The sequence below is a fragment of the Amblyomma maculatum genome, chromosome 6 (genome assembly GCF_055883805.1).
Source record: "Amblyomma maculatum isolate TAMU_Amacu chromosome 6, ASM5588380v1, whole genome shotgun sequence".
Lineage (NCBI taxonomy): Eukaryota > Metazoa > Arthropoda > Arachnida > Ixodida > Ixodidae > Amblyomma > Amblyomma maculatum.
The window spans coordinates 57200924-57224259 of NC_139349.1; the positions used below are offsets into that span (position 1 = coordinate 57200924).

Consider the following 23336-nt stretch of genomic DNA (forward strand, 5'->3'; position numbering starts at 1 on the left):
ACTCCAGTGAAGTGCACAGTGTGCAAAATGCAAATTTCATTCGTTTTCCAGCAGAACTGGGGTGCATGGTAAAGGGATGCGACCAGTGTATGCTGAAAGTTATGGAAGCTTGCTTCAGTGACACCCCCTGAGGATAGCGGCGTGAGTTATCCTGCTTTCTTTTGATATGAAAATGGTGATAGCATATATCACCGCCGCGCTGAAATGATCTGTATCCCGAATAAGTTTCTTTTGTTTTCGCACACCTAGCTGTTTCGAACCAGCGTTTTTCATGTTCCTTAATACTGTGCGTTTGTTGCGTACGCAATACAGAAACGAGTTACGGGACGTTGCTCATGTGAGCACTTCGTTTCCTTTTCCATTGCATGTCGCTCGAATAATTGTGCTTCTTCAAATAAGCTGGCGCTGGGTCGTGGAACATTGACATCTCGTAATTAGTTAACGAAGTGGTCAACGCAGCCAGCCGCCTCATCGCTTGCGCCGCAGGCGCCACTTGAGCACGAAGAACGCTATCGATTTGAGGAAAAGGTCCATGCCCAGCAGGATGCCAGATTTGACGGAGAGATAAGCGCGCTGCGCGTCCAGCTTCTCCAGAATCTCTCGCGGCTCGCTTAGAAAGCAGAAGCTGTCATCGTCGCAGTCCAGTTCTCCGCGTCCGTGGCCGTAGATGGCGTACAGCATGCCCTGGTGGGCGTGGTACACGTGTGATGTGTACGTGATCCAGGCGAAGGCCGGGTGCAGGTGGCGCACTTGAACGAAGTAGCCGCAGAACAGAAAGGATGGCGCAGCCGCTGGAAGCGCCAGGAACAGGGCCGTCTGCGAGACAGAAAGAAGAGTGGGCTCAAAGAGAAGAAACAGTGTAGTGTGCTGTCTGCTTTGGGCGATTCCAATACAGAAGAGTTTTTAGCGTCGGACAAGTACAAGAACCAAGACTTGTTAAATGTTAATAGCAGTGACATGCTCCATTATTTGACGTCGTATTCATTACAGAGACAGTGCCTGTAACATGACGCACCTAATCCAAATTAACACCCTGTTTTGTTTTTTTCGTTTGTAGTCACACTGCCCCCCCCCCCTCCCATTTTTTAATAAAATATAAAATGCTTATGTCTTCTTCCGCCATCACGGTCATCATGACACTACCGAGGCACCACGGTCTTTACATATCATAGGTTGTTACTTGCAAGGTGGCCTCTTTATCTACCCTGCGAACCTGCTCAGTTGCTCAGTAGGGGTAGATGAAGTTTTTAGCTTCCAGCACTGATCATCCCATTCCCTTATATAGCGCCAGACTGCCGCTTGCCGAATGCCCCTGCTTCGTCCGCTTAGGCCGTGATATGGTCGCACAGCGACCATGTAGCGTCCCGTTACATAGCCGTTGTGCTTCTTTGCCATTGAAAAATGGGCTATACACAAGCAGGAAATTCGCAGAAACTGCAATGCAGAGAAAGTGCCCTGAAAACATGAAGCGTACCTCCCAAATCAGCATGCCCATTTTCCAGGCTAGTAATAGTTTATGAAAATTCCACACGCTCGCTTGCAGTTGAGGTGAGCTGGCTTTTCAGTTTATTTGTCAAAGTAGTTCCTTACCTTAGTCACCCTCTCACTTTGTTCGAATACAACGATCCAGTTTCACTTAACTTTACTGTACTGAAAGACATTTCGTAAACGCCTTCCTGTTTCTATGAAACGCCATGCGTGTTTTCGCTTTGCATCTAGTGTTTCATCGCGATGAATCATGGATAGCTGTCAGCCAGAATCGCGATCTCGTTTCCTCGTCCTTGACGCGAGAATCATACGGCGATCACGAGGACGCCTCGGTGTTAGATTTCTGCCGTGATAGATTACACCTCCGAAGGCTGAAGTTCCGCCGCCGGCAAAAGCTGGGCAGTAATGTTCCTAGCTGTGCATACACCATCCCTCCTATAGGCTGGGCTCACCTGGAGGCTGCTGGCGGCTGAGACAACAAGCGCGATAGCTTGACTCGTAGCGCAGGTCTGCACAGCGAGCAGCACCACGGCGGCGACGCGGTGAAATTCGGGAGGCTGTGAAGTGGCCCAGTGAAGGAGGCACATCATAATCAGGGGCCCGCCCACCTGCGCACAATGAAAAAAGATATCAAATGAATGAAAAATAAAATGAGTTAAAGCAACTGGGCTCGGGTTAGAGACATGGCCAATGAGGACCTATAATGCAATGCCGCGCCTTTTACCCCCCCCCCCCCCCCCTCAGTTGTCTGAACGAAATTACTTTACAGCGCTTTAGACAATGCACTCGAACAGTTTTTCGGTTTATAATTTTGATATCCTTAATTTCTGTCTTTCAGTTCGTACCTTATTGCGCTTTTTACAAATTCCGATTGTTGATCAACAATCAGCTGTCAATAGCAGTAAAGCACGCTTTCATTTCTTCGTAGTGAATGGGACGGTGCCTGTTATTCTTCACATAAATTATATTTTCGACATTGCGACGATGATATTTCAATAGCGTGAGAGTTTTCAAACAACGAGGGCAATTGCCTTTTCTTGTTCTTCCTGAGTTCAGAGATCCCTTCATCACCTTATGCCAAATACGGTGTCTAGATCATTGCACTTAGTCTCGTTCTGTGTAGATTTTTGGCGTGATTATTGTACGCCGTGAAGGTGGTACGTTGGAGTCAGGTTTCCTTGCTAGCAGTAGTCTTCAATCGCTTCACTTGTGGTCAATGTGATGGCATTGCAGAGTCGGGACACCTTTGCAGCAATGTGCGATATACACAAGCTTTCCTTCTACTTCAGAAGTTATAAATGGAAACCATGCGACACGTTCCTCCGAACCATATCAGCAGACACACAACTTGTAATACAAGTTTATCTCGGGTGTGACCCTTTATGCGGAGAACCTACGCCACATTATTCAGCCACATATCCTTCTGGGCGCGCACCGAAAATCAAACGCGGCGTTAGTGATTTGGCTCGAAAATGTCTTTTACCAGCTTTCGCAACTGCCTAACTGCCCAGTTTTTATACAAAGTGTAGAACCCATGGTGTCTCCTTCTGAGCCTCTTCGTGCCGCTTGTAATGCATTTCCAGCGTTCCGAACCTCTCCATGATAATGAGATGTGTTGTCTTACCCTCTCAAATGGGAAGAACTTCCACAAAGGCTAAATCAGCGCCACTAAACTGCTCAGAAGCAGACTCCCTAGGATCTATACTTTTGACAAAGGCTGTACCTCATGTTGCACATTTGTGAACGCGACGCCGTTGCGTACAGATGCCAGGGCACGTTAGTTTGACCCTTAACTATGGTAAAAGTTGTTAAAGCATGCCTTTATCGAAAAATCTTCGTCTCCTTCTTTACGTTAGTTTTTAATTAAAATAAATATACCCCCCCCCCCCCCCCCCTCCATCTCAACCCTGCTCAAAGCTCAGGTAAAATCGAATATGCCTTGATAAGGAGTTTTATGGTTTGACTTACGCGGTTTGACGTCAAAAACCGGTTAATGTTACGTGGGACGTCGTAGAGGAGGACTCGAATTTCGGGCTGTAGAAGAACGGCTGATTGGGCGAGTTGGTGAATCATGACTGTCAGTATTATAAGTGCGCAACAAAAACGTGACAAATAGGAGAAGTGGAAGAAGAGGAGAGGAGAAGAGTCAAAATTGCGACCACCTGACGTTAGTTAATATGCACTCATATCGCACAGTAAAAGGGCGCCTTGCTCTTCTCCTCCACCGAAAAGCGGCCGCCGTGGCCGGGTTAGACCTCGCGTTCTTTCGGATCAAAGTAGCGCTCCCTAACCACCCAGACAACGCTGGGAAGCTACAAGTCTTACCGTGAAAGGTAGTTCAGTGATAATCCTAGCGATGTAGTACATGCTTGGACTGTACCAACAGTTTCTATGTTCTCTAAGCAACACCGCGAGCTCCGTTGGAACTGAAAAGAAAAACAAATGGAAGGCACAAAGATGAATATTCACTGCAAATGGTAGTTTCGGTGCAACTTAGTTCAGTGCCTGTGCTCGTCAGGCATTTCGCGCACGTTCATTGTTTCGTCAGCTCTATTTAAATGGCAGGATGATCGGGGAACAAAAACAACAGGGACGATACTAACAAAGCTCTCTGTGCAAATCACGTCACGTGTGCAGCTTACCACTGTCCTTTTTGCAAAGCTAGCGTTCGAGCCAATTTGGGTATGCGGATCTGCTAAACAGTCTCAGCCCTAGAAGCAACTGGGTAGACGCTACACCACGAAGAAATCCTGAGAAAGATGTCTTAACATGGGGAACATACATGATTCTAAACTTGGCTTTATAGTCTGTAAATTTGCTGTAGACGTTTCATTGAAAATGCTCAACATTCATGCGTTTTCGCACGTGAGAAAGTAAAATATTTCGTTCTATTACTGGAGTTCTATTTCGCTGCGGAAACCGAGCCTAATGCTCCGTTTGGCAGCGTGGCACAACGCTGGTCATGTTGATTCCTTGCGAAATGAATCAGCTCTTGCGATAACATACTTTAATCTAAGTGGGATGTGATGCATTTGTTGGTGATTTTCTTTGTATAGGTTTGAATTTGGGGCGGGTTGTTACCATAAGCCTAACGGCACGGCACGCTCAGGTGAAAATCTGCAAGTGATTGCCATCGCGTGGCAGTAAAATGGAGCTAAATCCGAATCACGTACTTGAAGTTTGCTTATGTAATTAATGATGTTTACATTTCATATTTTGCGTGGCTCAAACGAAACGTTGATAGAAGCATGATACATTTCCGAAATGAAGCTCACAAAAAACCTTTTTTTTTGTATATCACCCGCTAGATAGTATATTTCTTATAGTTTTTGTTTTTTACTCCCTGATTTCTTTACCGCCTATTCCCAATATGCATGCAGTGAAGCAGTTGCCTCGTTGTGGCGATGCTGTCAGTTTGGTTCCCGTCTTTAAGCTTAAACCAACTTTCTCGGGCTTGCAAATGTTGGATCAGCTGTACTTAAAGGGGTGAAACTTCGTTACGACAACTTTTTCCCCTCGCTTGATTGTTAATGGTCACCTCTCAGAGCCTGTGCCAATTCGATCATCCGTGAAGCAAGGCTGTCCTATGTCACCGCTACTTTTTGCCCTACCTAGAGCCACTCTAGATAGGGCAAAGTGGCTCTACCTAGAGCCACTTTGTTTTAGAGTACTGCGAAACAACGATATCCGTAATTATGTTGCCTTTAGTAATGAAGTCAAAGTGCTTACGGACGCCAATGATTTGTCGTTTTTCTGCACTGACAAATGCAGCATTGACAAAATTATAACCACCATTGAGCAGTTTGGCATTGTATCTGGCGCTGAAATGAATAGGACCAGAAGTTCGGGTCTGTGGTTCTGTTCTAGGAGAGGAATGCCAACTCATTATGCTGGAATTGAACGGTCTCGTGTTCCCCCTAAATACCTTGGAGTTCCCCTTCATGCATACAAGACTAGTGGGCGCTACTGGAAAGAGCGGGTCCCGGCACTTCAAAGCTATGCTCAGGCTTTTGTTCCGCACTGCCTATCAATTTTTGTTCGAGCGCAGGCCTGTAACATGTTTCTGGCTACAAAAATTTATTATGTTTTACAGGTACTCCATTGCGAGAGGCATTGCGTCTAAAGCTTTCACCGAACGTCTGCGACGTTCATATGGTCCTCCAGTTGTGAGCCTATGCGGCGCGATAGCCTATTCAGGCCTGTTTGTGCTGGCGGACTAGGTTTGGCCCATATCTGTGTTAAGCAGTTAGCTGCTCGTTTCTTCTTTTTTCGTAATAGCACACATTCAATTACCAGAGCATCTCTGAAAACTAACTTTGTAAACCTTCTTCCCAACTTAGTGGTCTCTTCAAATTTTAGCGATTGACCCTTATTATTTGGTTTTATGAAAGAAGTTCAGTGCGTTTTGTGGCAGTTAGCGTTTCGTATGAGTATTTATTATCTGTTTCACCGAAAAAATTACACAAAGAATTGATATCTATATTATTCCCGCTCCCATATATCGTTCACTCTATTTTATTTGTATGGGGCATAATGGGGTTAAAAAGGGTACGCAAAAAGCCGATCTCGCCTTCTACTAAAACGTTTTTCTTTAAACTTCATGCCACAGTTCTGCCTGGTAAAGTGTGGCTTCACATAAAAAAATATATATATATTTTTGTTTCTTCTGTTTATTTTTGGCTATGTGGCACACCTGAAACCATCGAACGCTGTTTTATTGCCTGCAAAGATGCGATATTATTTTGGGACGTCCTGCAAAAAACACTGAAGAAAGACTTTATTTTGAATTCCCACAGTGTGCGCTACTTAATGGCCACCGAACATGACCATGAATTTTTTTACATGATTTTCCTCCTTGGGCTGCACAGCCTGTGGAAAACGCGTATGTTGGATCGGAATTCTGAGCCTCTCGTTTCCCTCAGTACTCAGTTCGGTCAGATGGTGCACCAGCTTAGAGACACTTACGAAGATAGTGACTATCAACCGGACTGGCTGCCATTGTTGATGTGTTGTCTTTCCTTGCTACCGTTTTAGTGAAGTGTGCTAAGCCGTATTCTAGTTGTGTGGTGTTGTGCTGTATGTTTCAATCGCACTTTTTGCCTACAGGCTGATTACTTCGTAAGTAATGTATATAGGTCTTTCCTGAATTTAGAGACATGCTGAAAAAAAAAAAAAAGGCCCGGAGTAGCGTAGTGGTTTGCGCTCTCGCCTGGAGATCGAAGGGATTGTGGTTTGATTTCCAGTGGAGATAAATATTTTCCGAAAACCTGCTGCGAACATTTCTGGAACCCATAAGTCAAGACAGGCTTTTGCCTTCATCGTCATCATCATAATCATTTATTGATTTCTAAAGGTCCTGTGAGGTACAATAGATAAGGGAGGGGAATACAGAATTATTGAACTGTCATGCATGATTATAATTATAGAAAAAAAGAAAAAAAAAGAAAATAGTGATCATGATTACATAAGGGGGGAAAGATAAGTATTTAGCAGTTAAACATGAATATAATTATAAGTAAGTAAAACAAAACTGCCTTAGCGTGACTGCCGACTAGAATATGGCTTGTGGTGCTTAAGGTTAGATATTTTCTGCCCGTTTCCTATCAAAAAAAAAAAGATCTAGGCCATATAAGTGACACTTTTAATACTTGCATATTAGGACGGTGGGCATGATGGACTGGAAAAGGATGATTGCCAACGATACCAGGAACATGGCGGTGTTGTTCATCACTCGGGTAGCGCGATTACCCACGTCGTAGTACATCATGGTCAAAAGGGCCGAAAAGAATAAGTAGGCTATGATGCGAAGCTGCGACGCCACCTAGTGGACAAAGAGAGAAAAAAAATTCAAGTATGCTGGCGATGATTGTTCTGTCAAAGCTTAAAGGTGGAAAATGTTTCTCGTGGGTCTGCATTTCTTTTGTCTGTGCGCGGTGTTGAAATAATGTTGCAATGAAAAGGTTGGCCTGAAAATGTGTTTCTGAGGAAATTCTCACCCTAGGCAAAGCTACCGAGAACATAGACAATGGGGAACAGCATGCAAAGGGGAAACAGTGAGGAAACCTTATCTAAACCTCACCTTGTTCCTCATAATGCAAGTGAAGCACCTCTTCAACAATACGCCGAACTGAAGACAGGCGTTCGCGTTTATTTTGTACAAGCTTCTTTCAGTTTCCTTTTCCTGAAACCGACAGGACATATTGTAATGCACGAATTTTTGACGACACAGTTTAATCTAGACTTCTGGAAGCAGGGGGGACATTACTGGAGAGTAACTAATTGAGAAAGTGCATGTGGCCCATTCAGCACATGACAGACCAATGCCGTTTTTTTTTTATTGAGAATCTTTAACTTACTTTCACCGTCGTGTCTCAAACAGTGAGATTTTTTAATGCAAGTTCTATAAGAGCAGGTAGCGATCAAATTAGGAATCGAAAATCAAAACCAAAATAAACTGTCTCTAGAAAATTGCTACGCATGCGTTTTATTACATAGGCCCATTTTAAGAGAGCTAGGAGTTGCACGATGTTACCTGAATAAAAACGCATGGTTTTGCGGAGGTTATTTTCTAGCCTACCGTTTTTATTTTCTACCCCAAACTGCTGCCTGCATCATGCGAGAGGCTTGAGATGTGCTGTTCACTCATTTGGTCCGGATATAGAAGTACTGCGGGCGAGCCACAATAAAAGTTGCTTTTTATTATCTTTTCTTTAATAGCGAGCGTTGGTATAAATTGCCAAAAAATGGGACTTATTCATATATGTCAACCATGCACATCTTGTGAAAGTATGTTTCGAAGTGTGTTCAAGTAATAATCAACCGCTGATGAGTTTGTTTTATTATCAAACTCTGAGAATAGTCGGCGATTATGCTTCGTCAGGGTTTAATGTACGAAGCCAGCTTTGTACACCTGGGTTTACGAATTGGGCTTAGGATGATGAATAGGACACTTACCGCATCAGTCATGACTCGTCCCCCGTATGCGGTCAGCTGCGGGTGGTCAAAGCCTTTCCGGCCGTTTTCAATAACAATACCAGGTCTGAAAGATCTTGCCAGTTGTTTACTCAACTCTCCGTGCTCGCCAGACGCTATCTCTGTAACTTTAGAGTAAAAAACAAAAACACGAACGTAACTTTTGCAGCTCCTTCAATATAGGTGCAACGCGAAAAATGAAATTGCAGTTTCGAAAGGTAAACTATTTCATAAGAGAGGAAGTGTTGCTGTGAAATGCTTTTTAGCAACCTCTTTCTTGCCATAAATGCCGCTTGCTCTAGTGATGCCTGAATGTGAGGGGAAAAAAACCTAACTAAAAAGAAAAATGGTCAAATTCACTTTTTACGGAAATTATGGATATACACAGAACGTTTACTTTAATTCATTTTGTGACAAGTAATGTGCCCAGAAAATATGTAGCCCATGCTGACAACAGCGCTTACAAAAACAAAAAAGGTAAATTTGCATTGTGCTTTCCTAGTTAGTGGCCGTTGTAGTGCGTTCCATAGCGTTGATTTCGCTTCTACAATATAGTGATAATCATGCAGGGATCTCGAAGCTCAAAGAATCAATTTTTAGAGAAAAACTACCTTTTAGGAGCCGGCTTAAAGATCGGAAAAAATGAAAAAAATTTGTATTTAAGAGGTTGACTCACTGAAATCTGATGGATTATGATGTATTGGACATTGAAGATTCTGAGCGGCCAGAAACGGTAGCAATTTGTCGACGGGGCCATTGTAAATGCACATTCCTTCCGAGATCATGTATAGCTGAAAGGTGAACGTGTGCCGTTATTGCAGCTACCGTTTCTGGAGACAGAGGTAACTTCGTAATACGGTCTATTTATAACTGCCTTTTATCATATAAAGGAGATACAAATGCATTCCTGAGTTTCGTAACTGAGAGTGCGATTGTGTATAACGCACTTACCTTGTCGAAATGTGAGAACAACGTTGCACTTGGGTTGTGAATTGAGCACAGCACAGTGTGGCCACAAGCGGCGAGGGATTTCAGCACTAGTACGCACCTCAGCGCTGCGCTGCTGTCCAGGCCACTGTATAAAACATTGAAGGGTTCGAAGGCTCTTAAATGTCATTTGGAGTGTCTCCTTCGAAAGTTTGAATTAAAAGAATACGATACTGTAGATGCTTATAGAAACAAGGTTCAGAAAAAAGAAAGTCACGTCGTTATTCAGATTGCCTTCTTAACCGCATGTAATCGCACAGCTGTCAATATATCTCGTAAAAAAAAAAAAAAAAAAATCATTAACCTCTATGATGAAAATAATGGAACGGCGTTAAAGGTCTTATTCGAAGAAAAAACAAGCATCGGCGTGATTGGAAAATCCTTATTGGCCGAAAAAAGTTGGTTTCTAAACAAAAGATTCCCTTAGAGGCCTTTGGGCCGTAAGTAAGACACACTGCCCTTATGTTACCGGCGCACGCTTGTTAGATTTGGTTAGAATGGGAAGTTGGGTATTATGGCAATAACTCTGTCGATGCCCGCGAAAGGCGCGCTCGGTAACTAGCCAATGACCGCAGGCATCTTTTTACGATGCTTAATGGGAGCTTAACTATCCCCCAATTTTTTTTTCATAACCTTTAACGTTTAAATTTTTGCATTTTATTGCAACACTTTGACTTTACGAATTCTAACAAAATTATATTTATAAAGTATTAAAATCTGTGAAATTCATACTTAGGGACAATTACTAGCCGATGACACCCTGCACGGCGGTTACATATATGTAAGAATTGAAGCGGCTTGAAAACGCTATCTCAGATTCCAAAATACTGAGAAGGTAACGAGAATACGGCCGCACTGAGCTTTCTCTAGGTTAGTGCGCTTATGAGCTGTAGCCATTATGGCGTGTTATACAGTGTGTTGATTTGCTATGCAATGCATGTTACGATGCCACAGTATCGGCATGGGAGTTCATTAACGAGCATGTTTGGTATAAACATACACGTATTGAAAGTTCCGCACCAAAGCTCTTTGATTCAAGCTACAAAACCCCGTCTCCTTCCATCCAAAAAAAAAAAAAAGTTTTCTTCAATGTTTGAAATGGCACAAGGCTTTGTACCTGGCAGCATGCCTTTATAGGGCCAGTGAAACTCACACCTATGTAAATAGAAACACATTCGTCCCTACTGCGTCTATCTTTCTACCTCTGTTTAAAAGAGCCCGAATTAAAACATAAACAACATTTTTTATACTAACACAAGCATATTCCCCCATGGCATCTTTCTGATGTGAAATTATTTGTGCAATATAGGCATGAAATCTCGAGGGATGTGTGCCAGTAACGATACAGTTTTACGAGGCTCGAGATTCCGGAGGATGTATGGACAAAACTGTACAATATTCTATTCCTGCTGTGTACAGTCGTGAGCAAAAGTGGAGAGACCATGCGCTTTGAGAAAACTACCCGCCAGCTTTTTCTGACAGTGAAACAGTTATTTCAGAGAAATGCATTAGGTACCATGCATAGCATACTTGCCTTCTTGCCTAAGCAATTTTCTCTAGCGCATCTTTTTATACATCAAAAAAGCAATCGCAGCAGTTAGCGTGGTCTCTCCACTTTTGCTCACGACTGTACATGCCTTTTCCCAAGTCCAGCAAGTTCAGCTCTTCAGAGGAAAGAGAAAATTGGGACCGAAACTCTTGAGTCGATGACATAAAGGGGCGAAGTAAAACAAAAAACAAAAACAACAACATAAGTGAAGACGGTGATCCATATTCGAATTTATGACTGTCCGGGCCTATAACTTTTGATTTTCAAACTCATTAAGGCATTAGTATGGCGGTATATACTGACAAATGTCAGCCAGTACGTGATTGCTATACAACTTTCAATATCAGACGCTCGGAACTCAAGCATCAATGCAAAGAAACACGTCTGAGAAACATGCGCAGATATACATCCGTCAAAAGCATAGAGGTTGTACGTTTGTTTGATATTTTTCTGAGATATTAAATCCAATAGCTACGCGGGAGAGAAGTGTCAAATTTCGAACGTGCTCCACAACTGCTTGTTGATAATTTGTGTTTTGATATTGATATTTTGATATTTTGTGTGTTTCTAGGCAATCAGCGGACTTACCTGGTAGGCTCGTCCAAGAAAATCACGGGAGGATTGCTAATGAGCTCTTGTGATATGGCCAGTCGCTTCCTCTGACCTCCAGACAGGGAGCTCGTTCTTGTATTTTGGCACCCTCCAAGGCCCCAGCGGTGCAGAGCGTCGTCCACCTTTGTTTATGGCGGGGAAAAAAATGCACCTTTCTTTACCGTCACTGGCACCTTCTTAGCGCGGCTTCTTTTGCCACAAGAAACGATATAAAGAATGAAATTTTTTGCCCGGAATAATTGTTTCCGCTCATTGAAAATGAACGTTGACTTTCTTAACAGCGCCACAGTTTTTAAGCCACTATAGTTGCCATACACTTGTGTAATTACAGATGTTTAGTGTACACGGTTACTGGTATTTTGCTGATCACAAGTAAATTTACGTTCCTATCTAAGCGTAAATAGAGCATTCATTCTATTATGCGTGTTTATCAACAACGTTTAATTCGTATTGCGAAGATAGAACAACGCGCACAGGATAAACAGAAACTGGGAGCAAAAAAGGAGCATTGTACGCTGTATAAGGAGCTCACTGGTTTTGCGACGCGTTTCGACGTTTCAGCCAAGGAGGAGCGCCATGGATATAGACGAGCGAAATGACCTTCACTCAGATAAAGACGGCCTCCTCCCCGGCTGTCTTGAAATATGGAATCACAGGGTAGTGTTGTAACAGCGTAGTGCATTCGGAATGCGCATGCTGTATACCATTATACCCCCGACGCGAAGGATAATCGCAGGTAGATATATAAAAACGTGAACAATTATTTTTGCGAAAATACCTTAAGGTAATCAACTTATGCACATCGAGGGTCAGACACATAGCATTATAGAAAATTTAACAGCAAGGTTTTTGAGCTTAGTCGAGCTTATTATATAATGAAAACAAATAGTATGAATTATTGCAAGTTTCATAAATCATTTGTTTAAGAAAGAGCATCAACAAGGCAGCGTGAGAGAGAAGTATGGAAACTTGGAATAGTCTTCTTTATGTGTGGCCGGAGCGCCTTGTCTTTACCCCATCTTGCAATGTACCCCAAATAAAGCACTACGTGTTTGTTTTCTGTGTGTCTTTGCAGCCAAATTGGGTTCCAGGTTGCACCACATAACAGAGTGCTTGGCTTATTGACCTTCATCGCTAATTACAAAACGGTGCAGCGGAAGGAAAACGGTCAAATCTTCACCGTAGCAATCAAGAACTCTTGTAAGCGCATTAGAGACGGATTTGACGGTATATGTCTTGCGAGCTGCCGCGTGCAGCTGCATTCTGAGCACCTACTCTCACATTAACAGAATTAGACAAATTATGCCGGCAGAATTCACAAAAGATGATTTAGATTATATCGAAGCTTATGAGACAGAATTTACACATGACGTAAATACTAACTGAAAGGTAGCGCATCGAAATGGCTTCGCGTTATGAAATGCGGGCTGGTGAACTCGCTGCCATCACATCGTTTTGAGCTTTCGGTTTGCGAAATGCCCTGACCGTGCACCAGGAGCAGATCGCATGACTATATAGCCAAGAGCAGGTGGCAGGGTTCATCCCTTCAAATCTATGTCATGAATGAAGTTTTTATTTAGGTGGGCCCCACGAACAGCATGTCGATGGATGTAGCTTCGACATCCATACACCGAACAGGTTAAATAAAGTCATTTAGCAGTTTTAACCCGAAAAGGATGTTGTAATGCGCGTCTCTGAGCCTCTAGGAATTGCGCCGCATTATTAATATATTTAGACGCTACTGTGTAACGTACATCGGGCCGATATAACTTAATAAATGTGCTTAGCGTTACAAAATAAACACCTTCATCCTTGTATTCATTGCCCTTCATGCTGTATAAATGTATATCGTGACATCAGATCTCTTTTACACCTCTAATAATGTGAGGTAATCGAACAATCAAGCGGCTGCAGCACAGTGACATTGCTACAGTGCTCCGCTCTGCCGCCTTTGTCGTTTCTCGGGAGTGCGGCAAATGCAGCGATATGCGACCATGAAACGGGGCGACCGCCATCACCATCGAACGTTGCGTCGCTAGGAATATTGGTTATTACGTGTAACGGTCTAACTTTTGCCCCACCGCAAGGTATAATTGTAGCTTAACATAACTTACAATTTCTGTTCTTTCCACTGCTTTCATGGATGGCGTCCGGAGTTGCACGCTCATGCTGAGCGCTTCACGCACAGTCAGTTCGGGAAGGAGGCAGTCGTCCTGCATGACGTAGCAGCTCTGCATGTTGAACAACTTTGTGTCCCGCACGTAGCTGTTGACTTGAACCTCGCCATCGTAACCTTTGTCGCTGTAGGAAGACGAAAGTCATGACAACCGCGCCTCTACTCCCCTTCAAGTAGAGCACATATTGATGTATAAAATATCACTGATGTGATACCGGCATCCTTGGCTGAGATTCACTGCAAAGAATAAGGCAGCCGCTCTGACCGTGTGAAGCTCTTAAGGCAACAGCTTTGTTAAGGCCCGAGATAACTGGGTCGAGCTGGTTGCACAGTACTTAACTGGAAAAGCTGCGTGCGTGTACAGAGCGCCAACGCAAACGAAGGATATATCCAGGGCTGAGCAGTTTTGCGCAGTTACAAATGGGGTTTGAAACAATCGCATCACACGAGTTGGGTTCACTGTCGTCTCACTTTGTGTAATCCGTAAGTAGGTGAATGTGGGGTAGCCGTATATTGCTTGCATATCCTAGTGTGCGCTTGTGTATGTAGGCTATCGTAAATTGACGGCGGTTATATGTTTCTTTAGCTCAATTTGTCCCTTAGTATTTGATTTGGACCTGAACTCTTTTTTGGCCCCACTGTCGGCATTATGCCGTAATAAAGAGCCTGGAGAGTTTGTTACGAAAACAATTACGATAAAATAAAAGAGTAATTGTGTTGAGGATAGGGTATGGAATACTTATTTTACGATGTATTTGCTTCGAATGCCACTTACATATCGACTTAGATAATTACTCAAGAAATTTTTTTCGTTCTTTTCTTTTGTTTCGCGCCAACAGTCTGGCCAGGGCTTCTGTTTTCATGGTTCTTAATGGCGAAAGGTAGCTACAGAAGCCTTCGCCAATAGAATGCAAACAACCTTGATAAAAATAAGGCCCAATGCTGCTGATACTTGTTACCTATGCATCCTGAGGCCATATTTTGAGCGCTCAAGAAACTAGTATGGTATAATGCGAAAACGTCTTCAGAAATTAGGTTAATACGTTCAGTGGCACCGACTCGTGCCAATTCAACATAATATTTGATTACCAGGAAACCAGGCTACAAGAGAAGGTTTCGTGATCAAAATACTGGTGGGATGTACGTTGTATAGCTTTCTTTGGTCATTATTCGCAGTGCAAGCAACGTGTTGTTGCTAAGAGGACCGAAGCTTATTCCGGAATAATTGGCCATGTTCTTTTTCCGATCCCATGAGTCGTGTAACTTAGTACCCAAAGGGAACACTGGGCGCGTGCTAACAGCAAGCACTCGAAGGTAAAGCATGCGAATACTGCATTGAACAAGGAAAAGTAAATATTTAAGAAGTACTGCTGTTTATTGCGATAAATATTTGAAAATCCTTTAAATAAGCTTTCGTATCAACTCGTTTGTTTCTGTAAACGGCACAAAAACTTTTCGAGCAAGACATGTATGTACAATTACAGACAACTTTTTTATTTTTCACACATATCTCTTCCAGAAATGCTCCAATAAGCCGTAAGCCATTTGTATACTGTTCCGTATTCCGCAGTTTTTTTGTTCCTTGCCTGGGAAATACCATGCCAGCATGTTAATGTGTACCGGTTAAGGATTTGTTGCAGTCTGCCTGTATTGTCGTATGCTCCTACAAAATAAAATATTTCTTTTGTGTTCTGTAAGCGCCAGCGTTGGCTTGAATTTTTCTGCGCGCAACCGGATTTTCAGCATGTAAGTTTTTTGGTGGCGATCATTTTATAATAAAACTGGGAAGTTCTCATGCTTGACCACAACTTACCACGGTTTCACGACGATGTTCAGCTGAATTTTCTGAGGATGAAAGCTAAAAAATGTTTCGTATATGAGAAATAAAGTTTATCGATAATTAAATAGTTACAGAAGAGTTAAGTAGTTAATGTTACGTTCACAAGATTTCACAGTTGTTTTGCCTTAGTGTATGTTCGATGCCGCGCAGCCTATGTTTTGCAGTGTTCACCATTGGGGAATGATGCTTTTGTAAATTTAATTTTTCTGTTCTAGTTTCCAAAGTCCAAATAAAAGAAAAGCTTACGTGGAAACAATCATTCATTGTCGACAATTCTTATATCATTGCGAGAGCTTATGCTTCAGGCACGTGTATGCAAATCAACAATGTTTAAAACGCTTATAGAAGGCTGCGTGATAAGATACGAAATTTCCTCAGATACACAAATTGAGCTGTATATTTTTATGACTTCACAGAAATAAGGAAACTGAAATTCGGCTTGAACTATAAAGAAGAAAAGAGTTCTCACTAGTGTCCTGAGAGGATATTCATGAGTGTCGTCTTGCCGGCACCGGAGGGTCCCATTATAGCAGTCAATGTTCCTGGCGCGCATCTTCCGTACATGTGACTTATGAGTATTTTTTTGCCTGGAATTGCAAGGCAAGGATAAAGAAAAACGAATGATCAGCAATGGATCTGCTACACCGGTCGTAGAGAGCCCGAAGTGAACGTTTCTGCTCTGTATTGTGTTATAAAATGTACGAAGCGAATTGAGCATTCCGCAATGCACACAATGCGAAGAGCGGGCTTGAGTGGAGTCAAAACTCTTTCAATTGTTCTTGGATAATTTATCGGTAGCTGGCCGAGTGGCGCACATTGTAGGAATATCATTTAGAGTTTGTGCTCGCTCCCAAAAGCGTTCCTACGATCAGACCTGCCACAGTTATAGCTCTATGCTCTGAAGTTTATTTTTCAGTGAGCTGTATTTGACCCCCCCCCCCCCCCCCCCCTATTAGAATCTCTAGAAATAACTTCTTTTCAAGTGTAAATAAGATGTGAAGGAATTTTTTGTCGTGCAAATGGTGCAGCAAGGACCGGGAATGCAAATGATGTACAACAAAATAACGAGGAGAATAAATACGGAACGGCAAAATAACCAGCTCACTTTTTCCGAGCGGCACTTCGTACGTTATATCCTTCCATTCCAATGACACTGCATTGCAGGTCTTTTGGCGAAGAACGTCGCTGTCTCCGCACGAAGAGTTCAGGGCCACGAAGCCGTTGGTGCCGTTCCGAGCGAATGAGATTGTCATAGCTTGGACTGCAAGAAAAGACATTTAAATATTTTCAGTACTGCCAGCTTTACCTGAGACCATAGCAGACGGCTTAACATTTAACAAAGGTGTAGCAATGTGGAGATGGTACAAAGAATACAGTCATGAGCAACGTAATATAAAGGTGATGTAAAGGTAAACACCACATGAAAATGTAGGTTAGCAGTACTAACAGACGCACACACACTCTCTCTCTCTCACACACACACACACACACACACACACACACACACACACACACACACACACACACACACACACACACACACACACACACACACACACACACACACACACACACACACACACACACACACACACACACACACACACACACACACACACACACACACACACACACACACACACACACACCCCGCCGGGGTGGTGCAGTGGTTACGGCGTTCGGCTACTGTTCCCAAGGACGCGGGATCGAATCCCGGCCTCGGCGGCCGCTTTTCGATGGAGGCGGAAAGCAAGGTGCCCGTGTACTGTGCGATGTCAGTGCACGTTAAAGAACCCCAGGTGGTCTAAATTTCCGGAGTCCTCCACTACGGCGTCTCTCATAGCCTGAGTCGCTTTGGGACGTTAAACCCCACAAACCAACCAACCAACCAACCAACCAACCAACACACACACACACACACACACACACACACACACACACACACACACACACACACACACACACACACACACACACACACACACACACACACACACACACACACACACACACACACACACACACACACACACACACACACACACACACACACACACACACACACACACACACACACACACACACACACACACACACACACACACACACACACACACACAAATCACTAAAACGAAACATTACAAATCTAGGACCAAGGCGTATTATACTACATTAACAACGTGAGAAGAGTGGCAGTAAATAAATAAACATGAAAGGCAATAAAAGAAATTTTTTTCGGCAATGTGAGGTGTAGCAATGTGGAGAAATAAACTATAATATGCAAACTATTTTTACTCCGGAATGTATAAATTATTTCAAACATTTTCGCTTGTTTTTTAGACTACAGAAGCGGATAAAGCTATTGTGTGAAAGACATGTGACAGATAGTCATCCAATAATTGGAATTTAAAGGACCGCCCGGTGAGAAATCCAGCGCGCCTGCACACCTCCGCATATGCATTAAAGGAGGTTAATTGGCGAAAAAAAGAAAGCATTCCATTAGTAACACATGGATATGATGGCAGGCTTATACCTTAGTGGGTTTAGAGCGGCAAAATAATATTACACTGCAATGCCAGGAATAGCCTTTTGCGAAATGAAATACGGATGGCACTTACAAGTGTTGTAAAGGTAATATTTATTTGAAAGAATCTCTGATGGCTAAAAATACAGAAAGAACGTTATGAACAATGCATTAAATAACCGATTTGTTTTAAGGAGCACCTGTAAAAGTTTTGTGATAAGATAGGTAATGTCGAAATGAGCCAGCCATCTGAAGTTTCAAAAGGGGGTTAATCTGGAAGAGTACCGAGCTGTATTTACTAAAGCAAAGTGTCTACTTCTATTACTATTACTAATGGACCGTTCAGTATGGAGGTTGCCTGTGACGTGTGATTAGCGTTTTGATGTGCCTACAACGGAAGCATGTGCTTGTGTTACCTTTATGATAGGAGAGTTCATGTGGTATGTTTTTTTGTATTGCAGGATTTGTGTTGTTGTGGCAAGCAACAGTTGCGGAATGCCCAGTTATTTTGTAAGAGGTCTGAGTGTCCACCTGCTTTCCATAGTCGGTTGTGTGTTTTGAAAGATAATTAGTCCTCCTGAACATCAGCATACAGCGCCATTTGACGGCAGGCTGCCTACAGCAACACTGCCTGACTCAACGACAATATTCTGAACCTGTAGATCTAAGAAATGCACTTTAAAGTTCCATACGATTCGGGACGAACATGATCGTTATCTTGGCCAATATTTCATCCTCGTTTTATACGCAACGCTTCCTAAGCTGACAACTATTATTCCTGACGGTGGAAAATGAAGTGTTCAACGCCACGCAGTGTACGACGACAACTTGGGCTTGCGGGCTCTTGGATCGGCAATAGAACTGACAAGGAAGCTACGGGCAATGTAAAAATTCCCTGTCGTGCTGTACTTGCTGAAGGGCACTTTGAATGTGGCATCTCATAAGAGTTCCCCAAATTCCTACGAGAATTATTGAGGGCTTCTGCCGGTAGATCCTCAGAATATTTCTGGAGGTGTTACTTTTGTTTACAGCTATTGCCCACTGTTTTTTGCTTACGTCTGAGCAGTACGCGGAAATCTAGCCCACGTCTAGGCGGAGGCAATTTTGTAGCGAGAGCTACATTGGCCACAGTCTCGCCATTTCGCCGTGTCTGTCCGGTGCCTGTCCGTGCCTGTCCGACGAGCGAAGAAAGAAGAAACAGTCGTGGGAGGTGGTTGCTGGCAGCTGACATGGCCGAGCACTAACTGGACGTAGGGCTTCTTGACATTACGTTTGGCAGGAGCTGTCAACTCTGGTCTCTCCTTTCATATGGGAGGGTGATATCACAAACATCCTGCCAAAACCATTGCATGCACGTTATCCCTAGGCCACACAGGCACGTCCGTACGACTCGGTAAAAGCGAGGCTTTATATGTTAGCTGGTAGCTTACGCTATCGCGTCATCGTGAAGGTGGGAGTGAAAACAGAGATAAAGAGGTGCCGCAGTGGAGGGCTTCGGACCACCACGCGGTAGAGGCTTTCGCCTAATCGCTCTTTAGTGGTCAAAAGTGCCCCGTATGGTATAACTAAAGCTGACAGCATATAGTAATCTACTCTGTGCAAAAGCCATGTCATTACTTTCAAGCCGAACCTAAGCGTAGCCATGCAGATAGCTCTCGACAAACTCCAGGTGTTACCACAAGCTAGACCACAGCTACGTTTTTTTATCAAAGGGATTCAGTAGCAGAGCGTCAAGCATTTATTGCATAAAACAATCATTTCTTCTCCATACCGGAGAAATTAAAGTTACATGGGAGAATTGCCGATTCTGCACATCATTCGTTGTTGGAAGCTTACAGTTAAAAAGTTTCTTTTCTTCAGTGTCATATTAGATCAATTATTTTAAGAAGGAAAAAGGTACTGTTTGCATCGCTAGTGAATGGCTGTGACACAATAAGTGGGAAAGACTTCTCTACTGGTGGTGCTTCAATTTTGGTGTACGGAGCTTAAAAATCTAAAAAGACACAGCTAATGATTACGTGGGGCTAGATTTCATACCTCAGCATTAATGAACGCCGGACTATAAAATCAGCACTGTAAAGTTCTTAATTCGAACCACCTAGATGGGAGTGGAAGGCGAACTGGCGGTGTGCTAGAGCTCCCTCATGTCACGCGTCACTGGGCCGCAGTGACGTAACCTCAGCCATTCCGGAGGACAAGGACGGTGCAAAACTTCAACCTTCGTTGTTGTGCAACCCTTTGTACGGAAGCAGTATCGCGCCCGCAGGGGTGGAGGAGAAACCAAGCATGGAACGTGTTTGAAGCCATGGCCATGCTCTCGCATCAAACAGAGACGAGATAACGAGAGAGAATATTTGCATGTGCGTTTTAATTGCCTAGTTGTTCGCTGAAGGAATCTGCTTATCACGTCTTCGCCAAGGCGCGAAATGCGTTTGAGACATCGTAATATTTGCAGACTGCATGTCTCGGGGCGCCCTCCAAACTGAGACCCATAGTCGTTGGTTTGAATGGAATGGAACACAAAAACTTACTGCATGTCTTTGTAAGTGTCCTTAAGAGTTCATGCAATAAAATTGCTGTATGCACATGATGTGATGTTATTAAGTAATGATCGTAATTAGTTCCTGTTTAGTAGTCTTTGTTCAATTATTTAATACTACAAAGTAGCAGGCCTATAAGACAATAGTGCTATTGAAGAAAGCTTTATAACGGTGTAATTAGTGCACGCAATTTTAAGTAAGTGGCGCTGTAATGTAGTGTAGTTAGTGTCCGTAACTTTAACTAAGCGGCGCTATAATGCAATGTGTCACTGCATCTTGCCTATTCAATGACTTGAGGCAGCAGCATAAAGCCTCTAAGTGACCACTTCAACAAAAAGTTCCTTCAAGCTTTTAAGGGACGTGCCTTGCTCCCAGCCCGAAAGGCAAATATTCGATTCTGCTTGAGGGCCGTGTGCTTCCAGCGGAAGTGCTTTTCTTTCTCCGTATGTACCCTGTAAGGCTGTTTGCCACCAGTTGGAACCTTCTGAGTGACGTCACCACCGTGGTGAACCCCGAAGAGCCTCAGCCGATTTAGACATGTGATGCGATCTTGTGACTCCGCCGACCAATCAATAAGAGGTCATGTCACGTGCAACCTGAAGAGCACCTGCGAGCTAGGTTAAGAAATTTCTTGATTGGTCGATAGGTTAAGGACGCCACGGAGTCACACAACCTGGCCGAAGGCTGATTGGTCGGCGGTGCACGTGATATCATGAGACTACGTTGACTCTCTTGCCTAGCTACGGGCTTAAGTGACCGAATCCACACGCTTTCTGGTACTAAATGTGAAGGTAATTTCTGGCAGAATATTAACTACTTGTAGAACCAGACCTGTTGTTGCCATGAACTAATTTTCCCTGTCAGCACAAATTTGTGCAAAAGCATCAATCTCAACTGGCTACCAGGTATACACACACACTTACGGGATTCTAGCAGTGGATGGCATGAGAAGTGTAAGTTTAGACGAAATTATGTAGCGTCACCCATATGGGCTAAATCATTACGTATGGGTTGCTCTAAATGTTCAAAGGCAGAAAAATGCGTGCTTTTTGGAGTCAAATGTTAGATGAATGTGTGGCATGGAGGAAACATGTAACTGTGAAAAAGGCACTAAGATCCACTACTATATGGACTTATATTGATAGAGATATATATTATATGTGAAGCATTCAATAACGAGTTGTTCGTTGTCTTTTTGTTTTTTTGAGTATGGGAATCCATCTTGCCATAACTCATGAATATTCAACACAATTCTTGAGTCGCAAACAACAGGAATAGCGTTTTCATGGTTCAACCTGATCAGCCGACGTGGCCATCACCATCAAGACATGAATTAATCGGCGATTTGGGTTGCCTACTTCACCGCTATGACCCGATGTTAAGAAAAAAAAGCAGAATGGTTTGGCTCATAGAACCCAAGTGCCCAAAGAAAATCTGGCTGCAAGGAGTTCTTTAGCGTGTCCAAACATCGCAACGGAACACGGGCGCCTTGCTTTGAGCCTGCATCTTTGAGACCAGTAGGAGCTACCGCGGTGATGCAGAATTCAGAATGTAAATCTACCTAAATATAAAGAAAAGTACTTGTTCACATATGACAATGGCGGAAACATTTACTCAGTTAATTTCGCAAAAGCTGCCAAGAGAATTGCGCCTATATAAAAAGTCACTAAAGTATTAATACATAAGGCAGTCAAAGTTCATACTGGTGTGTTAGGAAGTGCAGGACAGTTTGGATAGCAGGAGCTTACCGTGAAAGAACCTCACAAGTGTAGCAGCGACGGCAGGAAAGCGAGTTTGAGTGAACTTTCTAAACTGCAGTTACGGTTTCCAAGCATGCACGAGCCCCAACAAGATTCTCGGCTAGGGTTTCCTTCGCTTAGGCGACGGCGCCGGAGGAAGGTCTGTGGCATGACGACAGCATCACTGCGTTGGCCCGCCTTCTTTCCTTTCCATCACTAGTGCAATTGTTTGCTCTCTTACGGGCCAACTGAGTGCGAAGGCCGGCGCACAGCAGGAGCAGGCAAGGGTTCGAGGAGAGGAAGAGATGAGGAGGAGAAGGGTTGCAGCCTCGAGAGAAGCGTCAGTGCGCAGCTGCTGTCGGCCTTAAATGAACACAGGATACACAACTGTAGCGTGGCTGCTCTCGTGGCGTCGACACAGAGAACCCATCCGAGCTTTAGACGGTGGCCCCCTTATCGGCAGCTGCAAAAGCACAACTCGCTCTCTGCTGCCAACCGCGCAGCGGGGAGAGTGAAAAGTGCTTGATGACAGCACGTGCTTGCCGACGTCGTTCGTCATACTAACAGGGAGCTTTGTCACATCGTTAAAATTGATGGCCGCTTAATTACCAACGGGCACATGACTGGAGCTTTTCAAGCAGGTCCCTTATTCCTCATTTGATATCAACTTGAGGTTCTATCTAAACATTCTCGCTTCGGGTTGAAAGAAAACAACGAAGCATGATTAAGAAAAGAAGAAATAACGACCATTAGTTCCAACGATGCGGCGAGAGGATGCGCTAGCTCTACAGGATAAACACAGATGCAATGAATAACGAGTGAGGTAATTCAACTTGTAGCAATATTTGGATTTGGGTAGCTGCTGTGACCAGGACACGCTGTTGCGTTCTGCCACTACATTTGTTAGTT

At 43.5% G+C, this 23336-nt stretch overlaps 1 protein-coding gene across 1 annotated transcript; it reads right to left on the reverse strand.

The window, feature by feature from the left end:
- Window positions 1-239: 239 nt before the first annotated feature.
- LOC146185820 (ATP-binding cassette sub-family G member 1-like) lies at window positions 240-22648 on the reverse strand. Its single transcript, XM_084605588.1, has 13 exons — window positions 22437-22648; window positions 16730-16885; window positions 16094-16211; window positions 13723-13909; window positions 11585-11730; window positions 9412-9535; window positions 9137-9251; window positions 8443-8588; window positions 7568-7669; window positions 7141-7309; window positions 3814-3914; window positions 1941-2096; window positions 240-816 (listed from the first exon to the last, which is right to left on the reverse strand). Exons 2-13 carry the CDS (start codon window positions 16875-16877, stop codon window positions 469-471), a joined length of 1860 nt encoding a protein of 619 aa, XP_084461714.1. The 5' UTR covers window positions 16878-16885; window positions 22437-22648; the 3' UTR covers window positions 240-468.
- Window positions 22649-23336: the final 688 nt, after the last annotated feature.

Bases quoted from the DNA above. Each gene is read 5' to 3' on its own strand.
- LOC146185820 (XM_084605588.1), bottom strand. From the start codon at position 16,877: ATGACAATCTCATTCGCTCGGAACGGCACCAACGGCTTCGTGGCCCTG. The intron at 9,536-11,584 runs GTAAGTCCGCTG...TGTTTTATACAG, and splicing joins TTCTTGGACGAGCCTACCAG to TGGCCTGGACAGCAGCGCAG. The intron at 8,589-9,136 runs GTGAGTCAACCT...TTTACTCTAAAG, and splicing joins TCATAATCCATCAGATTTCA to TTACAGAGATAGCGTCTGGC.